This window comes from Canis aureus, chromosome 8 (assembly GCF_053574225.1).
Source record: "Canis aureus isolate CA01 chromosome 8, VMU_Caureus_v.1.0, whole genome shotgun sequence".
Taxonomy (NCBI): Eukaryota; Metazoa; Chordata; class Mammalia; order Carnivora; family Canidae; genus Canis; species Canis aureus.
In genome coordinates, this window is record NC_135618.1 from 37,504,656 (window position 1) to 37,528,470 (window position 23,815).

Here is a 23,815-nt window from a genome sequence, read left to right on the forward strand (position 1 = left end):
CTGTCTGGTACCTAAACCCTGAAAAGCTTAGGGCCGCTGTTCCACAAGGTGATCTGCTCCTCCACCTCCTAAATTTTCAAGGACCAATGTAGCCCAAAGGACTCCACTTACTTTCTGACTCTAGAAACTCAAGAAGCGTCCCACACCTCCTGAAAATCCCACAGCAACGCCGTTCTCTGCGCGCCTGTCCATTCTCCTGCCTGAATGTCAGGTTCTCAAAACTGAAACTCAGGGCTAGCACCCGAGTCCAGGTTCAGACCATGTGGGTTCTCCAAAGAAGGGCCTCGAAGCAAGTGTCCGGAGAGCGTCCGTGCAGAAGCAGGGTGAGCACGGGGGCAAACGGAGGGCAGGGATGCGCGGCAGGGGCTCCTCATAAACCACCCCAGACCTGCGCGGGGAGGCCCTCCGGGAACTGGGGCTCCCCCTCTGTCCTCAGCGCTAAGCAGAAAGTTTCCCCGCCTGGCCGGGCGGCTCTGCTCCCCGGCGCACCGAGCTCCAAGCTGCGGGGAGGCGCTAGGGGCTTCGGGGGAGCGGAGCCGGTGCCCGGGGTTCGGGGTTCGGGCCTCGGAGCCCCGCGCGGGGCCGGAGTCACGGGGCGCCCCAGGACCTGCGCCCGCGCACACGCGCATCCCGGCCGGGCCCGCGGGCGGCCCCGCTCACGCCCACCCCCGGGACCCCGCGCACCGCCCCCCGCGCACCGCCCCCGCCCCGGCCCCGGCCCTCGCAGCGCGTCCCCGCCGCCGCCCCGCACGCCCCGAGCCCGCACCCACCGGCCCCTCTTCCGGTCCCGGCCCGCCCGGCTACGCGGCCTACAATGGGCGGCCCACAGGCCCGCGCCCGGCCCCGCACGACTCACCCGCGGCGGCGGCGGCGGCGGCGGCGGCGCCCCGGCCCGGCTCCGGGAGCGGCGCGGCGCGGCCCATGCGCTCAGCGGCGGCGCGGCGGGCGGGACGGGGCGGGGGCGCGGCCCCGGGCGGCCCCCATCGCAGCGGCGGCGCGGCGGCCCGGAGGCGGGCGCGGGGCAGGCCGCGGGGGCGCCGCCGAGGCCGGCCGCCCGCTCTCACCCGCCTGCACCGGGAGACGCGGCTCCGGACCGACTCCGGCCGGTCCTGCGGCGGCGGCGGCGGCTGCCGCGATCGCTTCCCCGAGCGGGGAGCCCGAGCCCAGAGCGCCGAAGCCCAGGCCGGAGCGCCCCCGCCGGCGCCGCCCGGAAGTGCGGGGGCGGGGCCGGAGCGCGGGGCGGGGCCCCGAGCGTGGGGGCGAGGCCGAGGACGTGGGGCGGGGCCCGGAGCGCGGGGGCGGGGCCCGGAGCGGGGCCGAGAACGTGGGGCGGAGCCCGGAGCGCGGGGGCGGGCCCGGAGCGTGGCCGAGAACGTGGGGGGGCCCCCCCGGAGCGTGGGGGCGGGGCGAGGACGTGGGGCGGGGCCCGGAGCGCGGGGGCGGGGCCCGGAGCGGGGCCGAGAACGTAGGGCGGGGCCGAGAACGTGGGGCGGAGCCCGGAGCGCGGGGGCGGGCCCGGAGCGTGGCCGAGAACGCTGGGGGGCCCCCCCGGAGCGTGGGGGCGGGGCCGAGGACGTGGGGGCGGGGCCTGGGGAGTAGGGGCTAGGCCGAGAACGTGGGGCGGGGCCCGGGTGTGGGGGCGGGGCCGAGAACGTGGGGCGGGAACCGGAGCGTGTGGGAGAGGCCGAGAGCGTGGGGCGGGGCCCGGAGCGGGGGGCGGGGCCGAGGATGTGGGGCGGGACCCGGAGAGTGGGGGCGAGGCCGAGAGCGTGAGGCGAGGCCGAGAGTGGGGGGTGGGGCCAAGAGCGTGGGGCGGGGCCCCCGAGCGTGGGGGGCGGGGCCGATTGTGTGGGGCGGAGCGCGGGGGCGTGGCCGAGAGCGGGGGGCGGGGCCCGGAGCGGGGGGCGGGGCCCCGAAGCGTGATCCAGACCGGAAGTGAGGTCGCCCGGAGCGTAGGGCGGGGCCAAAGGCTCGGGGCGGGGCCAGGACGCGAGCGTTTCGGATACGTGGGGCGGGACTGGCACGGGACGCACCAGCCGGAGCGGGGGGCGGGGCGAAGGCTTGGGGCCCGGACTTGGGCGGGGCCGGAGCACCGGGCGGGGCAGCCTTGAGGAGGGGATCCGGGAGCAGGAGGCGGGGCCCAGAGCGTCGGGGAGGGACCGCGAACACAGGGCGCAGCGGAGAGCGTAGGGCGGAGCCGGAACGTGGGGGCGGGAGAAGGACGGGGACGTAGCCCGGGGCGGGGGCGGGGCCTAGAGCCCCGGGCCCGAGCACTTGCAGGGACGGACGGCGCGGAGGCGGGGCCCGGGGCAGCGGCGGGCGCGGGGAGGGGGCGGGGCCGCCTGGTGGGCGGGGCCAGGTCCCAGGTGCGGGCGTCTGGGTGGGCCTGGGCGGCGAGCGGCGGTGCGGCGGGAGCCCGTGCGGGTGCTGCGGGGCCGCCCTGCCCGGACGCCGAGCGCCTGGCTTTCCTTCCTACGCTGTCCCTAGGTCATACTGGCGCGGCAGCCTGGGGAGCAGGGCTTCCTGCACCACCACCTCTGCCCTTCACCGTCGCCATAGCAGCTGTTGCCCGACCTGCAAGCACAGCCGGCCAGCTCCTTGTCTACCCGCCCCAGGCCCTTCCCTAAGGGAAGGATGTGGCACTGAAAGGTTACCACTGCCCCTCAGGAATTGCTTCTGGCACCCCCGTGACCACCTAGGGCCTGTGCCCCACAGAGCCACGAGGCCTGCACCTGAAGAGATGCTCCCCGCAGTCTCCAGGGCACGGCCGTGCCCCGTCCAACAGGCCACCACATCTTCTCCTGGACCCTGTTTGCCCTCCCGGCGCGTCCTCATCTTTCAGGCTCCATACCAGTGCACAAGTCCTGGCTTGGGGCTCCACGGGCCACAGCCAGCCTCCCACCCAGATGTCCACGGGTGGTGCCTGTCTGGGGTGTGCAGGTGTAGGGACACACCAGCCTGCCTCAAGTCTCAGCACAGCATCTCTCCCAGGGGGTCATAGGAAAGGGAGGCAGTGAGGGATGAGGACAACCAGGGACGCATCCCCAGCCTACCGAAGGCCCAGACCACCCAGGGGCAGTCGGGGCTATAGATGAGGGGCTATGCGACCAAGCCCACACTGGCCCCACTAGGGTGATCACAGTGGGGGTCACTCTCACCAGCATCCAGCTGGGACAGTCCCAGGCCCCCCAGTGCAGCCCCTCCCCCACTCCGTTCAGCCTAGGAGTCTTAGAGACCACGAGACACAGTGGGTGGCCTTCTGGGCACAGCGGGGTCTCTGTGGGGTATGGGAGTCCTGGGTGGGCTGGACAAACAGCAAGAGCTCCCAGACACTGGCCCTCATGTTGCCTCCCCGCTCCCAGACACGGGTCCCCAGTGCTTGCCTTGGTTCTGCAGAGCTGCTGCTGTGGCCGGGCCAGGCTCCCAGGGTTGTGTCCACGTCCATCCTCCTCCTGGCCCATGGTGGCAGGTGTCCCCAGGCCCCAGGACCAGAACAGGACCCTCGGGCCCCTGGCTCCTTGGGGCTCCCGCCCTGCAGGGACAGGAAGGGAGTCAGAAGGCCTGGAGGAAATGCAGCAGCCCAGCTACCGCAGATTAGAACTGTGGGCACAGAGGGGCGATTGAGCAGGGTGAGAGCAGCCGTGGACCAGAGGAGGGAGCCCAGGGAAGGCCAGACCGGGCCTGCGGTGCTGCAGGGGCAACCTGGCAGGGACTGTGTCAGCCACCCAGACGTGACACCAAAGAGCCCCAGGAGCCTCATGTCAGAACAGGTGAGTTCCTTGATGGAGCACCCTCTTTTCACACACACACACCCAGTGAAGGGGGTGCCAGGGTTTGCCACTAGAAGCTTTGATTGGATTAACCGTAGAGGACATTTGTTCCGGCTTTCCAGGAACTACATGAAAAACTTAAAAGCAAAAATGAAATAATTTTCTTCAACGTAGACATAAAATGAATACTTAGAAATAAAGCGAGCTTTGAAGCCTTACATGTGGGGCAGCCCGGGTGGCTCAGCGGTTTAGTGCCACCTTCAGCCCAGGGCGTGATCCTGGAGACCCAGGATTGAGTCCTATGTCAGGTTCCCTGCATGGAGCCTGCTTCTCCCTCTGCCTGTGCCTCTGCCTCTTTCTCTCTCTCTCTCTCATGAATAAATAAATAAAATCTTAAAAAAAAAAATGAAGCCTTACACGTGTTCGTCCACTTGGCTGAGGAACACCACTCATAAAAAATGATTCAAAGAAATCATCCGAAAAAAAAAAAAAAGAAATCATCTAAGATGCACCGAGTATATTGAGGCGCGTCCAGCATGGCCCGATGTGTGATGATGAAAGCCAGCAGCAGAGAACAGGCTGCAGACATGGGACACTGGGGGCACATCCCCATTGTCTTCCTGGGAGGGGAGTGCAGGAGGGACCATGGGATTTGGGCCTCTGGAGGGAGGGAGGGGTCTCAGGCCTAGCCCCTTCTGGGTCTGCCCCAACAGGTGTGGGGGGTGGCGGTGGGAGGGCAGGCGAGGCCCGGGCAGGAGTGGGGGGGCGGGCTCATCTGGCTGTGGACGGTTGTAGCGGGGGTGGTGAGGACTCCCCCTTGGAGGCACAGCTCCAGCCGCCCGGGCTCCACCCTTCATCCTGGGTGTCTTTCCTCTCTCAGTTCTGAGCTCTGGGGGGAGGGCCAGTGTCGCCTGTGTCCCCACGGCAAACCCCAGATGGATGCACAGCGGTCACACCAAGATCATGAGCCCAAGCACCAAGGCGGCCCATGCTCGGTGCCCGCTGTTGTGGGTGCAGAGCTCGTGCCTGTAGGGTGGGAACGCTGACCACCCATATTCCAGGGCACTAATAGGTTATTGTCAGAGGGCAGAATCGGGGGTGCTTGCAGCACTTCCTTTATGCATTCAGGAAGAGGCTCTGTGCCCGAGAAAATGCAGCGGGCACCACCCCGCGGGCCCCTGTGGGAGCGAGCTGGATGCCTGGGCCCTTGGGACAGGACGCGGCTGCCCGCGCCAGGCACAATGGTGCTGCTCCGACTGTCCCGGGACCAGTGAGAAGGTGCCCAGCACAGCCCGTGGACACTCCAGCCTGGGGGACCGCATGTCAGGGCAGGCCCCTGCCTGTCCCCGCTCTGTTGGGATCCCCGTCCGCTTGCCCTGGGGGCGGCTGTGTCATCCAGGCTGGCACTTTGCATCGGTAGTGCTCTTTGGCGTCTTCAGCTGCAGCTGCCTGGGGCAGACACCCCAGAGGTGATCTCGCCCCCAAAAGCCAGGCTGGGCCAGCCGGGGCGTAAGGTCAGGGCCCTGTGTCAAACGAGCCAGCTCTGGCATCAGTTCGCTGTTGGGGGTACCTGGGTGACTGTCACCTTCTCACACTGCTCTATGTCATCCCAGCCCAGCTGTCCCTGCTCCTCAGAGCCGCCACAGGCTCCCCTGAACAAGGCTAGGAGGCCCCACAGCAGAGGTAGGGGACTGCAGCACTCGGCTCCTGCCAGGCCCGGCTGGTGATGCTGCGTTCGTTCCCACGTCCCCTGTCTGGACGACTCACCCAGCAGACCTGACACAGCCCCCACGGGTCAAGGGCCAGGGCTCAGGGCCGACAGGGAAGCAGGGGCACGGCAGCCAGCGAGTAGTCCGAGGGTACCCTCCACACCCGCCCCAACTTGGGCTTCACTCTCAGGGTCCTCCGGGGATCCCGTCGCTCCAGGCCAAGGAGCACCACGGGTCATCTTCCCATAGTGTGCCTCCAGAGAGATCTGCCGCCAGGGCCATGTCCTCACGACACAAGGACAGGAGGACAGTACTGCACTGAGGCCTGCGTGACCCTGCCAGCCACAGGCGCCTGGGGGAAGGGGGAGAGCAGCCTGCCGCCTTGGGAGCCTCGGGGACACAGCGCTGACCCAGCTCCCGCCTCCCCAAATGCACGCCTCCCACCTCCCCAAATGCACGCTGCCCGCCTACGGCAGGGCGGCAGGGCAGGCAGCTGTGCTCAGCACAGTGAGGGTCCCGACCCAACCCCGCTGGCCCCAGAGGTCTGTGGGCGTCCCCTCATCAGGAGCCTGGGGCTCAGGTGCAGGCAGGGAGGGCCTGCTGGCCTCCGCGACCCCAGCGCCACTTTCCCAGGATGGGTGGTGTCTGAGGGGTCTCAGCCTGACTTCCGAATGGTGTCAGGTCACTCCCCCTTCTGGTAGTGGCAGCCCCTTACACCAGGCAGGCCTCCTCTCTGTGCCTGCTGTCACCTGGGATGTCCTTGCCTGACCCGAGCCCTCCATCCCCGGGGCCTCTCACAGCGCCGGGAGCTCACAGGCCCCTGCCTCCACTGCGGCCTCTCCTTCTACCTGCCAGACCTCGTTTGGCTCCGCCAAGCCCGTGCGGTGCCAGACACCAGGGCAGCCCATTGACCCCTTGCGCCGGTAGCGGGGGCGGGGGGTTGGCGAAGGGCAGGCAGGGAGGGGCTGTACCCCCGCCCAGGCCCACGCCCCTCGAGGGCCGCCCCCGCTGTCCAGAGACGTCTCTCTCGGCTACCTAGGAGCCCCACAGCCGCCGCGGCCACACTCTAAGTATGTGATTACGTATGCTGGGGTCCCTCGGCCCTTTGTTGCTGCAGAATCTGTCGTAGCAAACAAAAGTGCACTGGATTAGCCACAGTGGATTAAAAGATTTGCTTCACAGAGTTTACCTAATAACCCAACAATCGTGCCGACAGAGGCTTTGAACCTTGGGACAAGCCGGCCAGGCCATCTGGGGGCTCTCGGCCTCCGCAGGCGGCTGCCGCCCATCCCCGCTCCCAGCTCGGCCCCCGGCCAGGCCTGTGCTCCTCCAGGCCCGTGCACCCAATGTGGGGTGAGCCCAGGTCCCGGGGGAAGGCGCAGGGCTCGGAGGTCGGGAGCGGAGCTGGCCAGGCGGGCGGGCAGCAGGCCGCGGTGGGCCCGCCCCCAGCTCGTCCACCCACCCGGTGCAGCAGGGACGCCGGCGCCTCGGAGGGCGGCAGTGGAGGGCAGGTGACGCACCAGGCTGCAGCCCGCTCCGGCCGCCCGCGTGCACTCACACACACGTACACACACAAGCGTGGCCCCCTTTGATCTCCACTGGCGAGCCCCTAACCGCAGCTGCCTCCCCGCAGTCCGCAGGCGGCCCGGGTAATGGGATTTGGCACCTCTGATCCGGGCGGTATGGCCGCTGCCCAGTACAGGTGGATGTTTTTCTCCCTTGTCGCTTTCTTCTTTCTCTTTTTGAATTTAAAAAAAAAATGCGCCCTGCACGGCGCGGACGTGACGTGGCCTGTGGCCCAGTGGCGAGAGGGCCCGGCAGGCCGGGGGTCTTTGATGCGGCCTCCGGACGGGATCGGAGCGAAGGACGCGGCCCCAGGCTTCGGGGCTCCCGCCTCGTGCGCCCCTTTGTCTCCAGCCCCGGCGGCCGCGTGCGCGGGTCAGGGTGCGAGGGCCGCCAGGGACAGTGGGCGATGCGCCCGCTTACCTCACCTGGGGGCTCCGGCCGCGCCGCCCTCCCCGCTCCGCCATGCTGCGCTCGGCCTCGGCGCTGCAGCCGCCCCGGGCCGCGGTCCCTGCTCCTGGCGCGGTGGCTCGGCAGGACTGGGCTCCGGGCTGCAGCTCGGGTTCCCAGCGCCGATTGGCTGAGGCGGGGACCAGATGACGGCCTCAGAACCCTACGGTAGCCATGGCAACCAGCCCCTTCAGACACCGACACCCCAGCCACTCCCGATGCCGTGGGAGTCGGCCGCGCGTGGGTCACAGCACCCTCGGAGGGCCAGGCCGGCGGCGCCCCTGCCACGCACCAGCTCCTGACGCCTCGCGGGTGCACTTCACGTGCGCCGCCGTGAGGCGTCCCCGGGCCCGTCGGTGCCCCACCGGCCACCTGCTGGAGGCAGCAACAATGTCCTGGCGGCCCCTGGTTCCTCGAGGATTTCAGGTCAGGCTTGCCCCAGGGGCTGGAGGCCAGGCCACTGGTGAGCAAACAACGGGTGAGGGTGGCGGGACAAAGGGCCGGGGCCCCACATCAGGGACTCAGAGCCCAGCTTGCATCCCCCGAGACCCCAAGGGCCTCGGCTCTCCTGCCTGCCGACCCCTCCCACATCACTCTCAGGAGCACACAGACCCGCGCTCGCCTCTCAAGAGCCTCCCGAGGCCCCGGCCGGCCCTGCGGCGGCAGAGACCCTGGGCCTTCACAGCGAGCTCTCTCCAACCCACACAAACCTGCTCCTCGGGGCACCTGGGCCCCGCATCCCGCTGCACCAGCCCACAGCTCCAGCCCCACAGCTCAGCCCTCCTGGTGTCTCCAGACCGGGGCTTCCCGTCGGGGGGCCTGACACAGCATTGCCGCGGGGACCGGCCCCCCAGGCCCACCTAGAGCCGCCTGTGCGGGTCCAACGCCTCAAGGCCCCGGATCCACCGGAGCCCCGGGAAGCCACATCCCCCTCCGGGCCCAGGCCCAGCCCACACCTGCTACAGAAAAGAGGAAGAGAGCCGCTGGCACAGGCCTGCGAAGAACAGCGTGAGCCCCAAGCTCTGGGAGGCAGCCAGGACCGCGGGTGCCCAGGGGCAGCGGAGGAGGCCACTGCCCGGGCCAGAGGAGCCTGGGAAACGGGGAATCTGGACGTGGGTCTGCGGGGCTCGCACACCAAGGGGACAGGCTCAGGGTGGGCCAGGCTACACAGCCAGCCCCAGGACTGGCTCCCACCCCGAGTTGTTGGGTCACGGTGGGGGGGGGGCGGGGAGTCCTGGGCCTCAGGGCCTCCCCCACATGCGGGACGCCACAGGCACACAGGTGTTGTCTAAGGGCAAGGTGTGGGTGGGAACAGGGGGTGGGGCCCCAGCCTGGGGCTCGGGGAGCTTGGGCAGGGCTCCAGGCCGCTGCTGCTGAGCCCCTTCAGCTGACCCGGGGCTCCCCTAGGAGGGCATCTGGGGCACAGATCCAGGGGGAGAACCATCGTGCACACGGTGGGTCTCGCAACAGCCCTCACATACGGGGTTGGGCACAGGGCCGTGGGCTGGGCTGGGCTGCGCCCTTGTGACCTCAGTTGCCCTTACTGGGCCTCGGGACCCCACGGTGTTGACGGTCGCACTGGCAAGGGCTCCACTGCCCAGGTCCCAAGGGACCTCCCCATCTACAGCTAGCGGCCAACCCTCGTGTCCGTGGTGGTCCTTGACTGGTTGGGCCGTCACAGAAACAGGCGAGCCTGGGGACTTGCCTAGGGGCTCCTAGAGGGGCGACGGGGGGGACAGGGGTGCAGCCTGTCTGCGCACGGGGGCCAGCACAGGGCAGCTCGGCCTTCTGCAGGCTTGACGGGGGTCGGTACAACCACCGACCCCAATCCAGAGGCCTGAGGAACTGCGGGCACACACGGCTGACACGGAAGAGGACCTGGAGGGGGCCGTGTGGCCTGGTGGGCTCCCAGCGCTCAGCTCCGGTGGGGGTGCAGCAGTGAGTACGCACGGTCCCCATGTCCCCCTTCCCACCTTCTGGAGGGGCAACCTTCCCAGACCTGGACTACTGCTTTATCTGGGGTGGGCCGGCGAGCACCTCCCTCGCTGACTGCTGAACCTCTCCCGGGCGGACAGTATTTGTGAGAACGTGATCAAACAGATTCTGACTCTGCCCGAAAAGGGCCACAGCCAGAACCACTCACTGTAGGTTCTGGGGAGGGAAGTGACCTGCTGAGGCCACACCAACCTCCTTCCACTGAGCAGCAGCACTGGAGGCGAGTGGGGGCCGTCCCTGGGGCAAGCTGTACGCCTCGGGGAGAGCAGGGCTGCACCCCCGAATGCAGCAATGCCGCTGGGCCTCCAGCACAGACAGGAAGGCGCCTCCTGGGAGCCCACCCACCCCCACAGCGGCCCACCCTCCCCCAGCCACAGGCCCTGGCCAGCCCTAAGCCCCTGGGGCACCGGCAGACACAGGAGCACAGGAGTCCTGGTAGGAGCTGCCCACCTTGACCTGTAGCCTCGGTGAGGGCAGCAAAGGGCAGCTGGGAGCCAGAGCCAATGACCTGGGGGCACGCGGGGTGCACAGCGGGCAGGGGGTGGGTGGACAGGTGACACGAGCAGAACAGCCCTAGGAAGGGGTCTGCTAGATTCGGGTCAGGGCCGAGCGTGGGAACCATCAAGCGGGGGCTGGAAGGGCTGGCCAGTCCAGGACGCCGGCCACGGCGCCGGAGCCAGGCGCTGCGGTGCGGGTAACCCGGCCAGGCCTTGCAGGCCACAACCAGGGCAGGGGCAGGCCGGGCGCTGGCAACGTTTGGTAAAATTTTTGAAAAATGAAAAACTAATGTTTTTTCCATGTTGGAACATCCCGTGAAGAAACAATCATGTGCATCAAGATATGAATCCAGAGGGGCGCCTAGGGGGCTCAGTGGTTGAGCGCCTGCCTTCTGTTCAGGTCGTGTGACCCCGGGGTCCCGGGATCCAGTCCCACATTGGACTCCCTGCAGGGAGCCTGCTTCTCTCTCTGCCTGTGTCTCGCCTCTCTCTCTCTCTCTCTCTCATGAATAAATAAAATCAAATCTTTTTAAAAAATAATGAAAAGAAAAAAAGAGACATACAAGTCCAGAGTGCACCCCAGAGGAGTCTGGGACTGAGAGAACATTTTTCAGCCTTGCACACAGACCTCAGGACTGCCCCGAGGGCAGGCCCCACCCCTCAATGACCTCCCTGTGCTGTGGAACCTCCAGGGCCCTCCTGTGGCTGGGTTCACCAGCCATGCTCTGTCTGGCCTCCATCTCCGTCAGCACAGCCCAGGTGTGTTCACGTCAACAGCATCCTGAGGGGAGCCGGGCACCCCTGGGTCAGCTGCCAGGACCAGGTCGGGGCATCACTCACTCCCCATCCTCCCAGAGTGATCTGAATGGCTCTTGATGCTCAGTACTCCCAGGACAGGGCCGGGAAAGGGGATCAAGGCACCCCAAGTCTCAGGGCACTGGGCCCAGCATCCCAAGGGAATCCACATCCTGCACCCCCCTGGATGGTACGCCGGTGGAGCCTTCCCCCACTCCCAGAGTCAGCCCACAGCCTCCCTGCCTCTGCCCAGGAGAATGCCACACGGATGAGGATGTGGACACAGAGAGCATCTGTTGCCAGATGCCTCCAACCACCCTGGGCCCTTCCAGAGGAAAGCAAAACATGGCAAGACACCAAAAGGAACCCCGGTCCCACAGCTCAGCCACATCCGGGTCTCTGGGGCAGGGCAGACGAGGTCCAAAATCATTTGGGAGCGCTCGGGGCTTCCAGGCAAAGCAGCACACACACGGACAAGTTCAAACTTTACTGACGCCGCCCCAGCTGGGTCTCCACCTCAGGGGAGAAGAGGGGACTACAGAGGCAGCAAGCTGGCCCCAGACCTCTGGGGGCCCTGGGACAGGAGACCCCTGGGGCTCCACAAAGCCCATCCAGCCCTGGCAGCCACTGAGCCAGCACAGAAGATGGGGTTCATCCACCAGCTCCCACCAGACTCGTGCGCCCACGGTGGCGGGGGCGGGGGGCAGGTCCCCGCGCAGTCACTCCCTGCTGGCCCTCTTCTGCACCACCACAGGCTCAGACAGGGCCTGCTGCTCAAGCTGCCCAATCAGCTCCTCCACGTAGACCTTGAACAGAGGGGTCGGGTCCTGCAGGAGCGAGACGGGGTCACAGTGAGCTGCTCCGGGGAGGCAGGAACGCAGCTGCTGCTGGCCAAGCATCAGGGGGGAACGTGGCCCTTCAGGCTTGGCCTACAGCCACCAGCCCAGAAGACAGCCCTGTCCGCGAGACAAGGACCACCTTCCACTGGGGACACAGGGCTCCTGTCCCCATCTTTCCTGCCTTGGGGTCCTAGGCCACGGAGGGTTCCCAGTTCCAGCAGCAACCATCCACTCCAGACTTTCCAGGATGCAGACACAAAAATACCTCAACTCTGAGACTGCAAAGACCCCGGGGCAGGGAGTGCTACTTGGGCAAACCAAAGGTGCCCCTGAGAATCCTTCTGTCCATGAATTTATGAAGTCAGCCGGGGTGCAGGAGAGTATCAGCACGCTGAGGGGAGGGGGCACAGCACACGGAACCCAAGGTTGTGGCTCCATCGGGGCAGCTCCTCCCCAGGCCCACCACGTGCAGCAGCCCTAGGCCAGGTCCTCCCTGGGCCAGCACACGCCACCCCATCTGTCCTCTGGTGCTCAGCCGCCGGTGCTCACACATGCTCACCTTCTCCTCCAGGAGCCTCTGCTTCTCCACGGCCTCATCCAGCGTCAGGCCGACCCACTCGGCTTCTGCCTCCGGGATGACAAACTCCTGCCCCGGTTGGGGGGGGGGGGACCAGGCCCACAGTGAGCGGAAGGACCGCCAGCCAACAGGACCCCCAGGGAGCATGACGCACCAACTGAGGCCCCCACCTTGTACTTGTCGAAGATGGCAGCCCTCTTCTGGGGGTTGTCGGGGTGCAGCTGGGGGTCCTGTCGGGCGAGCCGCAGCAGCATCCCTCGCTTCAGGTCCATCCCGAACTTGGAGCACAGATCCTCCTCTGGAGTCTGGCAGGAGACCATGCATGGGGCAGGGCTGCTGGCAAGGCCCTCCAGCCACCCGAGAGCAAAGGGAGGCCCGACGGTGGGGAAGGAGGCAGCAACGCTCGCTGGGGACCCTGCACCCCAGACGACACGCCGGGGGAGCCCGCCCTGCGCCCGCACAGCCCCCGGCTTGCCTTCAGGATGTAGAAGTCGAACCCGTAGGCCGCGTCAATGAGGTCCAGGGTCCGCGCCGTCACCGTGACAGCGAACTTCGTGTCCAGGATCTCGCTGTACAGCTCACGCTGCAACAGCTGTGGCTTCCACACCTTCTTCACCCTCTTTGAAAGCTAAAGGAGGAACAGAAACGTCACGCGCGCTGCTGCGGCCTCCCCGGGGCCGGGCGGGGCGGGGGGCGGGGCGGGGGACGGGGCGAGGAGCGGGGCCGGGGCCCGCCGCCACCTACCTTGTCGTCGCCGACGTACCTGTAGCCGACGACCCAGCCCTCCCCGCCCCAGAGCCCCAACTGCGCCTCCGGCGGCCGGTACACGGGGATGGGGACGTCCTGCACGCGCTCCCGCCGGCCGCCCGCCCCGGCCCCGGCCCCGACCCCGCGCGGCCTGTAGTGCACCGGCGCGGGCGCGCGCGTCTCCTGCAGGGAGCGCAGGTAGTGCGGGGGCAGCCGCGAGCAGATGCCCTCCCGCAGCCACAGCCGTCTCCACAGGCCGACCGGGACCTTGTGCAGCGGCATCGCGGCGCCCCCGCTCCGCCCCGCCGGAACCGGAAGTGACGCGCCGCGCTTCGGCCGCCGCCCGCTGGCCGAGGAACCCGTCAGTCAAGCGCTCGCCCCGCCCCCTTCCTGTCCTTAGAGACGGTGGAAAATGCTCCGCGGCGAGGGCGGCAGCCCCAGGCACCGTCGGCCAAGGCCGCATCCTCACCCGCGGCGGAGGGCGGGGCTTGTCACCCGGGCCGCCTCCCTCTCCTCTCCGCACCCCTGCCCGCCCCTCCCCTCCCCCCGCCGCCCGCCCCTCCCCTCCCCCCGCCGCCCGCCCCTCTCCCCTGTCTAAAATAAAACACTGCAGTGTCTCAAAATATCACTGTAAAATATGAAACTCACCAATCACAGCAAAATCAGAGCTACATAAAAATGTCTTGCCAACTTTTAACTCCCGAAACGCCACATAGAAATGTTTCCCCTTTATGAGCCCAAGCGCAGGGGGCCGCGGGCACCCAGGGCCGCAGGTGCCCAGCCCTGCCCGGGCACAGACAGCAGCCCACCGCGGTGCTGCCGCCGCCTCCTGCTTCCCCCACGGAGGACGGGGCGTGCCGGTCGGGTCCCTGGGAGCCTCCTCCCCAGCAGTGGCTCGGCCCACGGGGCAGCCGTGGTCTCTTCCTCTCCAGGAGCAAGTCCCCACACAAGGGCCCAGGAGCCCACGGGCTGGCTGCGGCACTGCACTCCCGGGCAGCTGGGCAGGCCCCCCCCCAGGAGCCTCTCCCCAGGGGCCCCGGCCTCTCCTGGAGCCCCAGGGCCCATCAGCTTCCTGCCTGCAGACTGTGGTCCCCTCTCCCCACACGTCCACGTCAGCAGGGAGCATCCCCATCAGGGAGCCAGGGATGCAGGGAAGGCACAGCTCCCAGGCTCAACGGGGCAGGGGCTGCGGGGGGTGGGCTCAAGCCAGAACCTCACAGAGGAACAGGGGCCATGGGGAATCTTTCTCCCCACCTCCAACCACCTCTAGGCAGAACACAGAACGTGCCCCTGCGTGGTACCTGTGGTTTCCAAGCAGCCAGGCCCAGGCCCCTGGGGCCCCCGCACAGGGAGCCGGCAGCCAGCAGGCACAAGGGAATTGGGGGTTGGAGGTGTGGTCCTCTCCTCGGGAGTAAGCAAATAGTGCATTGGGCAATTTTATTCTGTTGGAAATCAATCTGGACAGGGTCCTTCTCCTTTGGTCCTGCCCCTGGCCAGAGAGTCAAATCACAGCTGCAGGCGTCTCTGAGCCGGCCACGTCACGTCACGGTGTACAGCTCCTCTCGGTGGTTCCTACAGATCTGATAGTGGCAAGTGAGCTTCTGCGAGCAGGCCCAGGGCTTAGTGTGCTCCTCACGCGGTGGCAGCAGGAACGCCGCACTTCCTGCCAGCAGCATGTGCCAGATGCTGTGCGTGTAGTAATAGTTGTCGCTGGTCATCATGGAAGTGTAGATGGCGACGGCCACAGCAGCCATGGAGATGCCAGGCAGGAGGTAGAAGGCCCAGCGCTGCCAGGACGTGGGGTAGCAGTGGCGCCGGTGCCCGCAGCGGTACACCTGGGGGAGCCGCCAGGTGAGCGTTGCTGAGGAGCTGCGGCCACAGCCCCCCAGGGCCCACCCAGGTCCGGGCAGCAACACCGTCCTGCGGCTGCAGAGAGGGCCTGTGCGCACAGACATTTGACCGCTCTCGGGCCAGGCCGTGGGGGGTCCCTGGCGGCCCTCAGCACATGTGGGGACTCAGGCCCAGGAGCAGAAACCCAGCCCCAACGAAGGGCCAGGATGTCTTGTCCCAAGTAGGGGTGTGTGGGGGAGCCAGACTCAGCCCAACCACCGGGGAGGGGGGCGGGGGGTCCGGGCAGGAACCCTGGCCTGTCCCAGCTCCTTACCCACATGGTGACCATGACCACAAAGGCAAAGAGACAAGGCCCCAGCGTGTTCCAGGCACCTCTGCGGTCTAGCTGCAAGGACATGGCGAAGATCAGCGTCCCCAGGAGAAACAGGACCTGGACAAGACACGGGGTGACCGCAAGGTCACAGGCCAGAGCCGTTTACAGCAACACGAGGTCCAACAGGCGCAGGCAGCCCGGGGACGGTGACCATGCTGCTGTCCCCACGGCCCAGACCCCCTAGGGTTGCTGGCTGGGGGGCAGGTGACCACCTCAGCCCCTGCACTGCTGGGACCTGCGGCTCCCGTGGGTCCGCCCACAGTGAATGTCGGAGGCACCAGCGTGGCCAGGCAGGGCACCAGGGCCCGTGTCTCCATCAGCCAGGGCCACCTGAGGCGGAAAAGCCCCCAGAGTGTCCTCAGCACCAGGGACTGCAGCAGCACGGCCGGGGGCCTCACCGAACCCGCCCACCCGAGTCCCTGCCCGGCAGCCACCTCGCAGCGGGAGGCACCAGGAGCCATGGGAGGCCCCTGAGAGCCGAGCTCTCGCTCTGGTCTCGTCCTCGGCAGGCCGCATGCCGGGGCCCAGCCCGGCGTCAGGAGTCACTTACGTGTTTCTGGGCCGCCTTCAGCCGTGCCATGCAGAGGATGGTGACCCAGATGGACACTCCCGAGCCCAGAAAGTCGCAGAACTGCAGCGTGTCGTAGCCGAGAATGCACAGCACCGCCTCCCCGGGCTGGTCACACGCGTGATAGAACTGCACACGGGGTGGTGAGAGTGGCTGCTGCCCATGCAGTCCACCCCTGCCCTGCACCCAGGGGGCGCGGCCAGCCTACCGTGGAGAAGAACATGGTGTAGGCGTAGACCGAGGCCTCCACCAGCAGCGCGCGGTGCACAGAGACGGCGATGGGCGCCAGGAACACGAGGTTGCTGAGGGTAAGGAGGAGTGTGGCCACCCTCTGCTGGGCTACGGTCTGCGCAGTGCTGTTGTCTGTGCAGCTCCACCCACGCCAGCCTGCGGGCCCGAGGGACGGCAAGGGGGCTGAGGCCCACGGGGTGCTCCTGAACGTCAGGGCCTACCCCGCACCTAGAGCCCTGCAGGGAAGCTCATTCCTCACCCAGGAGCAGCTGGGACAAGCCGGGAAGGTGTGGGGCAGGTGTGGGTTAGGCCTGGGCAGGTGTGAGGCAGGCGTAGGGCAGGTGTGGGGCAAGTGTGGGTTAGGCCCAGGCAGGCGTAGGGCAGGTGTGGGGCTAGTCAGTGGCAGGTGTGGGGCAGGTGTGGGTTAGGCCTAGGCAGGTGTGGGGCAAGTGTGGGTTAAGCCCAGACAGGTATAGGCCAGATAGGGGGCAGGTGTGGGGCAAGTCAGGATCAAGTGCAGGGCAGGCCCGGGCAGGTGTGGGGCAAGTCAGGCCCAGCAGGTGTGGGTTAGGCCCAGCAGGTGTGGGGCAGGTGTGGGGCAGGGGAGGCCAAGGTCAGCAAGCAGTACTGCCTCCGGGGGTGGCATCTGTGCCTGGGGTGCAGGGGTGGGGGACTGTGGGTGCATGGTAGGCACGGGGAGGAGGCATCTGCCCTTGTTCTGCAGAGTCGCACTCTGGCCTTGACAGAGAGAAGATGGGCTCTCCGAGGAAGGCACGGGGCTGAGATGCCAAAGGCAAAAGTGTCTGGAGGCGGGGCTCCTGTGGCTCAGCTAGAGGAGCCTACCACGCTTGCTCCCGGAGTCATGAGTTCGAGCCCCACACTGAGTGTGAGGACTGCTTAAATACATAAATGTAAGAAGAAAAAAACAAAAAAGGGTCTGGAGCCTCCAGGCCTGGCCCTCACCCGCCTTACAGCTGCAGCCTGCGTACAGATAGCTGTGTCTGCGCAGCAGGAGACACTGGCCGTAGCGTCCGCAGTCGTTCAGGCAGGGTACCAGATACAAGGCAGTCTCCACGAGGACCGAAGCCTGCTCACACTCCCTGTGGGAAAGGGGCACAGGAAGGCCAGCTACTGAGCTGCGCTGGCCAGGCCCTCGTCAGGGCTCCCAGCGGCCTCCTGGACACACAGAACCACACTTGAGGCCCCCGGGCTCGACGTGTTGGAGGACAGCAGCTGCGGGCTCTGCGAGGCCGACGTGCCCTTCCCCTCGGCCTGCCCTGGGTCCCAGACTCCCTGTACTGCCCCTGGGGCTGTAGCAACAAGGGTGACCAGGTGCAGGAGACGAATGCCTCATCTTGCCCAGAAGGCAACTGACTGCGCGAGGCTTGCAGGACGCTTGGTGGCTCCAGACCTCGAGTAGGGCAGCCCCGTGCGCGGTCCCGCCATCAGGGTTCAGCCGCCTGCCCCCGGTGATGCCCGGGTCTCCAGGTGTACTCACTCGGGACTTTCAGGGCACACCAGCTGCAGGGAGAGGTACCAGTTGTCCGTCTCTGGGAAGGGGACGACGAGGTCAGCCTTGCGGGATGCGGCGCTCAGAGACAGGCGGACGCCCTGGAAGAAGGCTGCGGGCAAGTGGGGGGCCTGCTCAGAGGCGGCAGGGGCGCGGCGGCGGGACAGCTGGCAGTGCAGCCCGCCCGTACCTGTGGTGCAGTTGAGCGACTCGTTGAAGCTTAGGAAGGGCGAGGCGGCGTTCACGCAGACGGCCACCCTGGTGCTGTTGGTCATGGCGGTCTAGGGGGACAGGCCGCGCTGAGCTCGGGCCCGCGTTCCCGCTCTGCCCAGCGCTGGCCACTGTCCTCTGTGGCCCCTCCAGGGCTGGGGCCCCCCGGCCTGACCCCGGCCACAGCCCATCTCCCTCGGCACGGCCCCGGGAACACAGCCCTCCCCCGCCCCGGTGCCTGTGCAGTCCCCATCCCCCCAAAGGCTGACCCCGTGTCCGAGCCCGTCAGCGCAGGAAGAGCCAAGCGTGGTGTGTGGGGCGGGGCGGGTGCGCCCCACGCTGAGCCAGGCCCGAGGCAGGCACGCGGGAGGTACCTGGTTGGCCTGCAGGGAGATGCTGAGGGAGCCCCCGCTGTCCGTGCCCGTGTGCAGGTACAGCCGCATCACCGACGGGGTGCCCGACCGCACCAGCACCGACACCCGGTCCGCGGGCCAGAAGCGCACAGACAGCACGTCCGTGTCCTCCCGAATGACCGGGTAGCTCGTGAGGCAGAAGGGGCCACCGCCTGCCCCGCGGCTCCTGCCCGGAACCCAGGAGCCCGCGCCGGGGGGCAGCAGAGCCGCGGAGGCGTTACAGCTGCGGTTTGGGCTGCTCTGCAGGAGGTGCTGCAAGTTCATGGTCCACGGCCTGCAGGCTGTCGGAGGACGGGGCTCAGCTGCGGGGAGCTGGGGGTCCGGCGGGGGCAGAGCCACGCGCACCCGCCCTCTGCACACAGCCCACCTGTGAGGGCAGCCACAGCCCTGAAAGCCACCAACACGTGAGGTCCTGCCAGGCTCTTGGCCGTCACTTGCAGCCACCGCTCCCAGGGTGGTGAGGGCAGCAGCAGGTGGCAGGACCAGGTGAGGCTGATGCACGTGAGCACCTTCTGGAAGTTTCTGGGCAGGGTGGCTGAGCCCACGGTCAGGCGCACGGGACAGCCCAGGCTCCCATTGGTCACACAGCCCTGCAGCTCCAGCCGCAGCTCCTGGGTGTACTCGGGGATGAAGATTCTGTGGCCAAGGGGACACGCTCTGGCTCAGGCTCCCTGACTTGCACCACCTCCCGCATCATTCCCACGAGGTGCTGGCCGAAGGAGGGGGCCACCGGGCCCTGAGACCCCGGCCCCACGGTGAGGGCGCGGGGACCGCCCAGTCTGCCACACCCAGAGGCAGGGCCTCCCCAAGGTCCCACTCACTTGAGGTAGCTGGGATGGGAGCGGAGAGTCTGTGGAAGGGGAACATCAGGCTCCAGGATAGAGACCTCGACGGCCCGCACAACCAGCATGTCAGGATGGAAAGTGTACACGCAACTGGGAGAGACAAAACCCTAGGAGAGAGAAATGTGGGGGTTGGGGCCATAGCAGGGGACCCGTGGGGGGGGTCAGGGCCGGAGCAGGGGGCCTGAGGGGGGGGGTCAGGGCCGGAACACGGAGCCCGGCAGGGGTCAGGGCTGGAGCAGGGGGCCCGGGGTCGGGGGGGTCAGGGCCTGAGCAGGGGGCCGGCGGGGGGGTCAGGGCCTGAGCAGGGGGCCAGCGGGGGGGTCAGGGCCGGAGCAGGGGGCCCGGCGAGGGGATCAGGGCCAGAGCAAGGGGCCTGCAGCGGAGTCAGGGCCGGAGCAGGGGGCCTGGCAGGGGGGTCAGGGTCGGAGCAGGGGGCCCATGGGGCCGGTGGTGGAGGAGTTCAGGGCTGACCACTGAGCTGCAGCAGTGCACAGGGAAGCAAGGCAGTGGATCCTTTTTTTTTTTTTTTTTTTAATTTTTTTTTTTTTTTTTTTTTTATGATAGTCACACAGAGAGAGAGAGAGAGGCGCAGAGACATAGGCAGAAGGAGAAGCAGGCTCCATGCACCAGGAGCCCGATATGGGATTCGATCCCGGGTCTCCAGGATCGCGCCCTGGGCCAAAGGCAGGCGCTAAACCACTGCGCCACCCAGGGATCCCAAGGCAGTGGATCCTAAAGCAAAAGCGGCCCCAAGGGCATAAATGACGAGGGTGGGGGGAGGGGGGTCCCACACTGAGGGCCCTGCCCCCACCCCTCAAAGCGGCCCTTTTACCTTCACCTCAATCTTCTGGGATGAGGGAGGCAGGTGGGCAGCCATGAACCAATCCCCAGGCGCTGGGTGGGAGACATTGACGGACGCATTGCTCTGCAGCATCTTGATGAAGAAGGGGGACTGTACGGAGGTGTTGGCGGGGAAGCCGGTGCCCAGGGGGTTGATGACAGGAGGCGCGCCGTAGCGGAAGTACCTGCAGGCGGAGAGCGGCAGGTCGGGCGCAGGCCCGGGGCGCGGGGCAGGCGGCAGCGGGCAGTGGTACCTACACGGTGACCTCGGCGTGGCTGCAGGCGGGGCCGCCACCCCGGGACACCTGCAGCAGCCAGCGGAGCAGCACGGCATCAGGGGGCACACGGAAGTGGAAGAGTCTGGCGCTGCCGTACCAGCTGTAGAAAGATAGCTTCTGTGGGGACTGCGAGAACTGCTCGGACACCAGTCTGACATCTGCAGGTAGAAGGGGCTGTGAGCCAGGCTGCGGCGCCCACAGCGCCCGCCTCCCCACGCGGTCCCACGGAGACGTGAGCAGAGCCCCGGCGGGTGCCTGACTCGCCAACCCCGACGCGGCGCCGCCCTCTCCTGCCCTGGCAGCTTCTCCGCCTGCTGTCCCACCCGGCCAGGCCGCATCCTTCCAACCCCCGGCCCCACGTGGTTGATCCCCGGGCGGCACAGCCTTGGACCCTGAAGCCAGCTCTCCCCCGACCAGCAACAACGCGCCAATCGGGCAGCTTCCACGATGAGCCTCCGGACATCGGGCACCCCAAATGCCTGAGACCTTTGAAGCACGTCCCCGCACACCCTCCCACACGCGGTCATGTAGCCCGGGCAGCTCCGAGGCCAGGAGACGGAGGCTGAGGGACACAGGAAGTGCGCCGCGTGGGAGCTCCAGCCCATCTCCCCTTGGCCCTGGGCACGGGACCCCTGAACCCTTGCACCCCCTCCTCTGAGCCTCCCCTGTCCCCTGCTGGGGTTCCACTTGGGTGAGGGGATTCAGGCCTGGAGACCGGCCACCAGCTCAGACCCACGATGACCTGAGGCACAGCCAGACTAGAGTCTGGGGGGGAGGCAAGCAGAGACCTCGGGGGATGGAGCCCCAGCCGGAAGCCTGGCCCGCGGTGATGACAGAGGACCAGCTGGTTCCTGGACTCTGGTGGGCTCGTGCAGACCGCACAGAGGCACGGCGGGGGCCCCTGGCAGCGAAGTGCCCACAGCCCCAGCCTGGAGCGCCCCTCCACCCGCGGCATAGAGCTCTCAGGTCCCCACCTGTGTGCAAAGCTCCCCGGCTCGGCTCCCCTCCCCTCCCCGCTCTAAGAGTCTGCACCGGATGCTCACCCTGTCTTGCCAACGTTTCTAGGACCAGCTCTGAGTCGTCGAGGGCTCAGCAGAGGCCTGAGGCCTCACCCCCGATTAGGGCCCTCCTGGGAGTGTGTGCCCAGCACAGCCTGCACCAGAGCAGGCGTCTGGCCCCACGAGCACTGCCCACCCACAGCCCTCCCTCTCGGGGCTCCCACAGAACAGAAACACCCTAAATGTTCTCTGTGTTCTCAGGAGCAGCTAGCCAGGGGTGCGGGCCGTGAGGTGCCTGGGCTCGATGGCAGGCAGTTTGGCCCCAGCACCAGCTCAGGCCCCGTGCCTCCTGTGACCTTGGCTGTTCCTTCCTTCCTCTGGGTCCCAGCTTCCTCGTGAGGTGGCTGAGGCAGACAGCACCTCCCCTCAGGCACCCTGTCCTCTGAAGTTAATGGATGTTAAAGTGCTTCCGGGAGAAACCCCGCTGTGGACGCAGGAGGATGTGGCCTCTTCCTCCCCACTGGGAGACAGGCTGCCTGCCATCACCCCCATAGCAGGCCGGGGCCCCTCCAAGTTAAGCCAGATGAGCAGGGAAGGAGCTGGCCCTCCCGAGGAGCAATGGCAGAAACGATAGGGACCCACTTGCACAGCCGGTCTGAGGTCCAGAGAAGCCCACATAGCAGAGAGCTCAGGGGACGCTCTATGCAGGACGGAGTCCAGACTTCCCAGGTGGCCGTTGGCCACCGGGTCCCATTCCCCCGGTTGTGGGCTGAGTCCTAGAGCTGTCCACCAGCGGGGCACCCAGCACCCTGGCCTGAACGGGGCAAAGACATCCGGCAGCCGCCAGCGCGGGAGCGCCAGCCTGCGGACACCTGGAACACAGGTGGTAGCTGTGACATTTCCCCAGGTGCACAGGAGATAAGAGACCTGCTCAAGGTCGCCCTGAGACCCAGGGAACCCCTTACCAGGGCGACATGTCCCCTCCAGCATCCCAGCCCTACGGCCCGACCTCCTACCATGCAGTTACGTTGCTGAACAGGAGCCCATTACCTGTATCAGGGGGCACCAGCCTCCTGCACCCCACCCCGCCCTGTGGGCCCCTCCAAGAACACAGGATCAGTCGGAAGAAAGTCTGTGAACCTGTACTGGGAACCCATGTGAGGGCACGCTTCCCGCACCCTGCGGAGCAGGGCAGGTACCCGGTAAGGACACCCTGCCCGGGCACAGATGTCAGGACCAGTGTCCTACCCTGTCCGCAGGCCTGCGCCCCCCACCCGGGAGCCCTCACCCAGCCCTGACCTCAGGATGGAGAGGAGGGTGGACACAAAGGTGGCAACGTCCAGCGGAGCAGCTGAACCAGAAACCAATCTCCCGGGAAACCACCTTTCAAGTAGAGCTGTGCCAAGCGGAGGCCCAGCCCTCAAAGACACAGGAGCTCGGAGAGTTTCAGAGAAGGGGGGGGCAGGGAGCCAGGAGTGGAGGGGAGCACCCCAGGCTATGCCAGCCGCCGGGCATCTGGGCCCCGGGAGACCAAGGCAACGCTCATGGGGCTTGACACCCCCAAGTGTCTCTCCCCCAGGCAGGACCCTGAGGAGCCACTTCCTGGGGGTTCAGTACAGGGAGGGGACTCTCTCGGGGTAGAACCGCCCAGGCCTACCCCTCTCCTCAGGTCCACCTGGAGGCCAGCGGCCAAGAAGCAAGGCCAGCTGTGGGGGTCACCGCCCAGGGCTTGGCTGTGACTCTGTGGAGGGTGAGGACGGACGCCCGCGGGGCCCACTCCCAGACCCAACAACTTTCTCCCGCCTCTGCCCACCTCTGAGGCCAGAGGGGCCCGGAATCCCACCGCCCAGCGCCCCAGCTGCGCCCTGCGCCCCTCCACGCCCCGCCACACCCCCCATGCCCCTCCGCCCAGCCCTGCGCCCCTCCACGCCCCCCACGCCCCTCCACCGCCCTGCGCCCTCCACTCCCCCCCACGCCCCTCCACCGCCCCGCGCGCCGGTTCGGCCGCTACCTGGGCGCCCAGGGAGGGACCCGCGAGGGGCCGCGGCGGCAGGTAGGGGCGCCGGCGTCCTCCCAGCCCACCTGCCCCGCCGCCGCCGCAGGTGAGCGCACAGGCGCCCCAGCCGAGTCACAATCTCCCCACCCCCGGCTGCACCCCATGGCGCCCGCGCGGCTCACCGCTCCTCCTGCCGTCGCCGGCGGCCGCGGGGGGGGCCCGAGCGAGCAGCAGCAGCAGCGGCCCCGCCACCGCCGCCACCGCCGCCGCCCCCGCCGCGCCCCCGGCCCCCGGCCTGGCCCGGCCCATGGCTCCGCGCTCCGCCCGGCGCTACCCTGCCCGCGTCCCCCGCCGCCCGCCGCCGCCCGGGCAGCCGCCGCCACTACGGCCCCCGCCGCCGCCTCTGCCCCGGGCTCCCATCCTCCGGCCGGTCCCCGCCGCCGGCGCCCCGGGCACTTCCGCCTTCCTGGCCCCGCCCCGCCGCGAGCAGGGCCAGAGCGGGACCCACGGGCGGGGGCGGGAGGGGGCGCGGGGGCGGCGCCAAGCGGACCTGGGGCACCGGGAGGTGCACGCGTCTCGGGGAGGTCGTGGACTAGGGGTGCCGACCCGACGCCGCGCGCAAACGGGGGGACGCGGGGCGGGACAGGATGGAGGTCACGCGGTGCGCGCGGGGCACGTGGGGCAGGGGCGGGGCGAGACCCAACGGGGGGCGTGGGAGGGGGGCGTGCGAGACTCAGCAGGGGGCGTGGGAGGGGCCGGC

The 23,815-nt window shown here is 67.8% G+C and overlaps 3 protein-coding genes across 7 annotated transcripts in view; all 3 read right to left on the bottom strand.

Moving 5' to 3' along the window:
* Window positions 1-3,538, bottom strand: part of AXIN1 (axin 1) — a 63,498-nt gene extending 59,960 nt beyond the window's left edge. For 2 of the 5 annotated variants that reach the window (XM_077905890.1, XM_077905887.1), the window contains exon 1: window positions 3,384-3,537. The gene's annotated coding sequence lies outside the window, so the exon portion shown is untranslated. Of the gene's footprint in view, window positions 1-111; window positions 496-856; window positions 876-3,383 lie in introns of those variants that run through there. The other 3 variants (XM_077905891.1, XM_077905889.1, XM_077905888.1) reach the window with 3 other exon arrangements.
* A 7,713-nt stretch (window positions 3,539-11,251) lies between these two features.
* MRPL28 (mitochondrial ribosomal protein L28) lies at window positions 11,252-13,254 on the bottom strand. The gene is made up of 5 exons (XM_077905912.1): window positions 12,940-13,254; window positions 12,671-12,823; window positions 12,366-12,500; window positions 12,178-12,264; window positions 11,252-11,606 (listed from the first exon to the last, which is right to left on the bottom strand). Exons 1-5 carry the CDS (start codon window positions 13,222-13,224, stop codon window positions 11,499-11,501), a joined length of 768 nt encoding a protein of 255 aa, XP_077762038.1. The 5' UTR covers window positions 13,225-13,254; the 3' UTR covers window positions 11,252-11,498.
* Window positions 13,255-14,362: 1,108 nt separating this feature from the next.
* On the bottom strand, window positions 14,363-23,364 carry PGAP6 (post-GPI attachment to proteins 6). The gene is made up of 13 exons (XM_077905911.1): window positions 23,238-23,364; window positions 20,042-20,219; window positions 19,776-19,968; window positions 18,920-19,050; window positions 18,466-18,734; window positions 18,060-18,379; window positions 17,666-17,756; window positions 17,464-17,587; window positions 16,929-17,065; window positions 15,943-16,121; window positions 15,717-15,863; window positions 15,107-15,223; window positions 14,363-14,777 (listed from the first exon to the last, which is right to left on the bottom strand). The coding sequence occupies exons 1-13, from the start codon at window positions 23,362-23,364 to the stop codon at window positions 14,481-14,483; spliced, it is 2,310 nt and encodes a 769-aa protein (XP_077762037.1). The 3' UTR covers window positions 14,363-14,480.
* Between the last annotated feature and the right edge of the window lie 451 nt (window positions 23,365-23,815).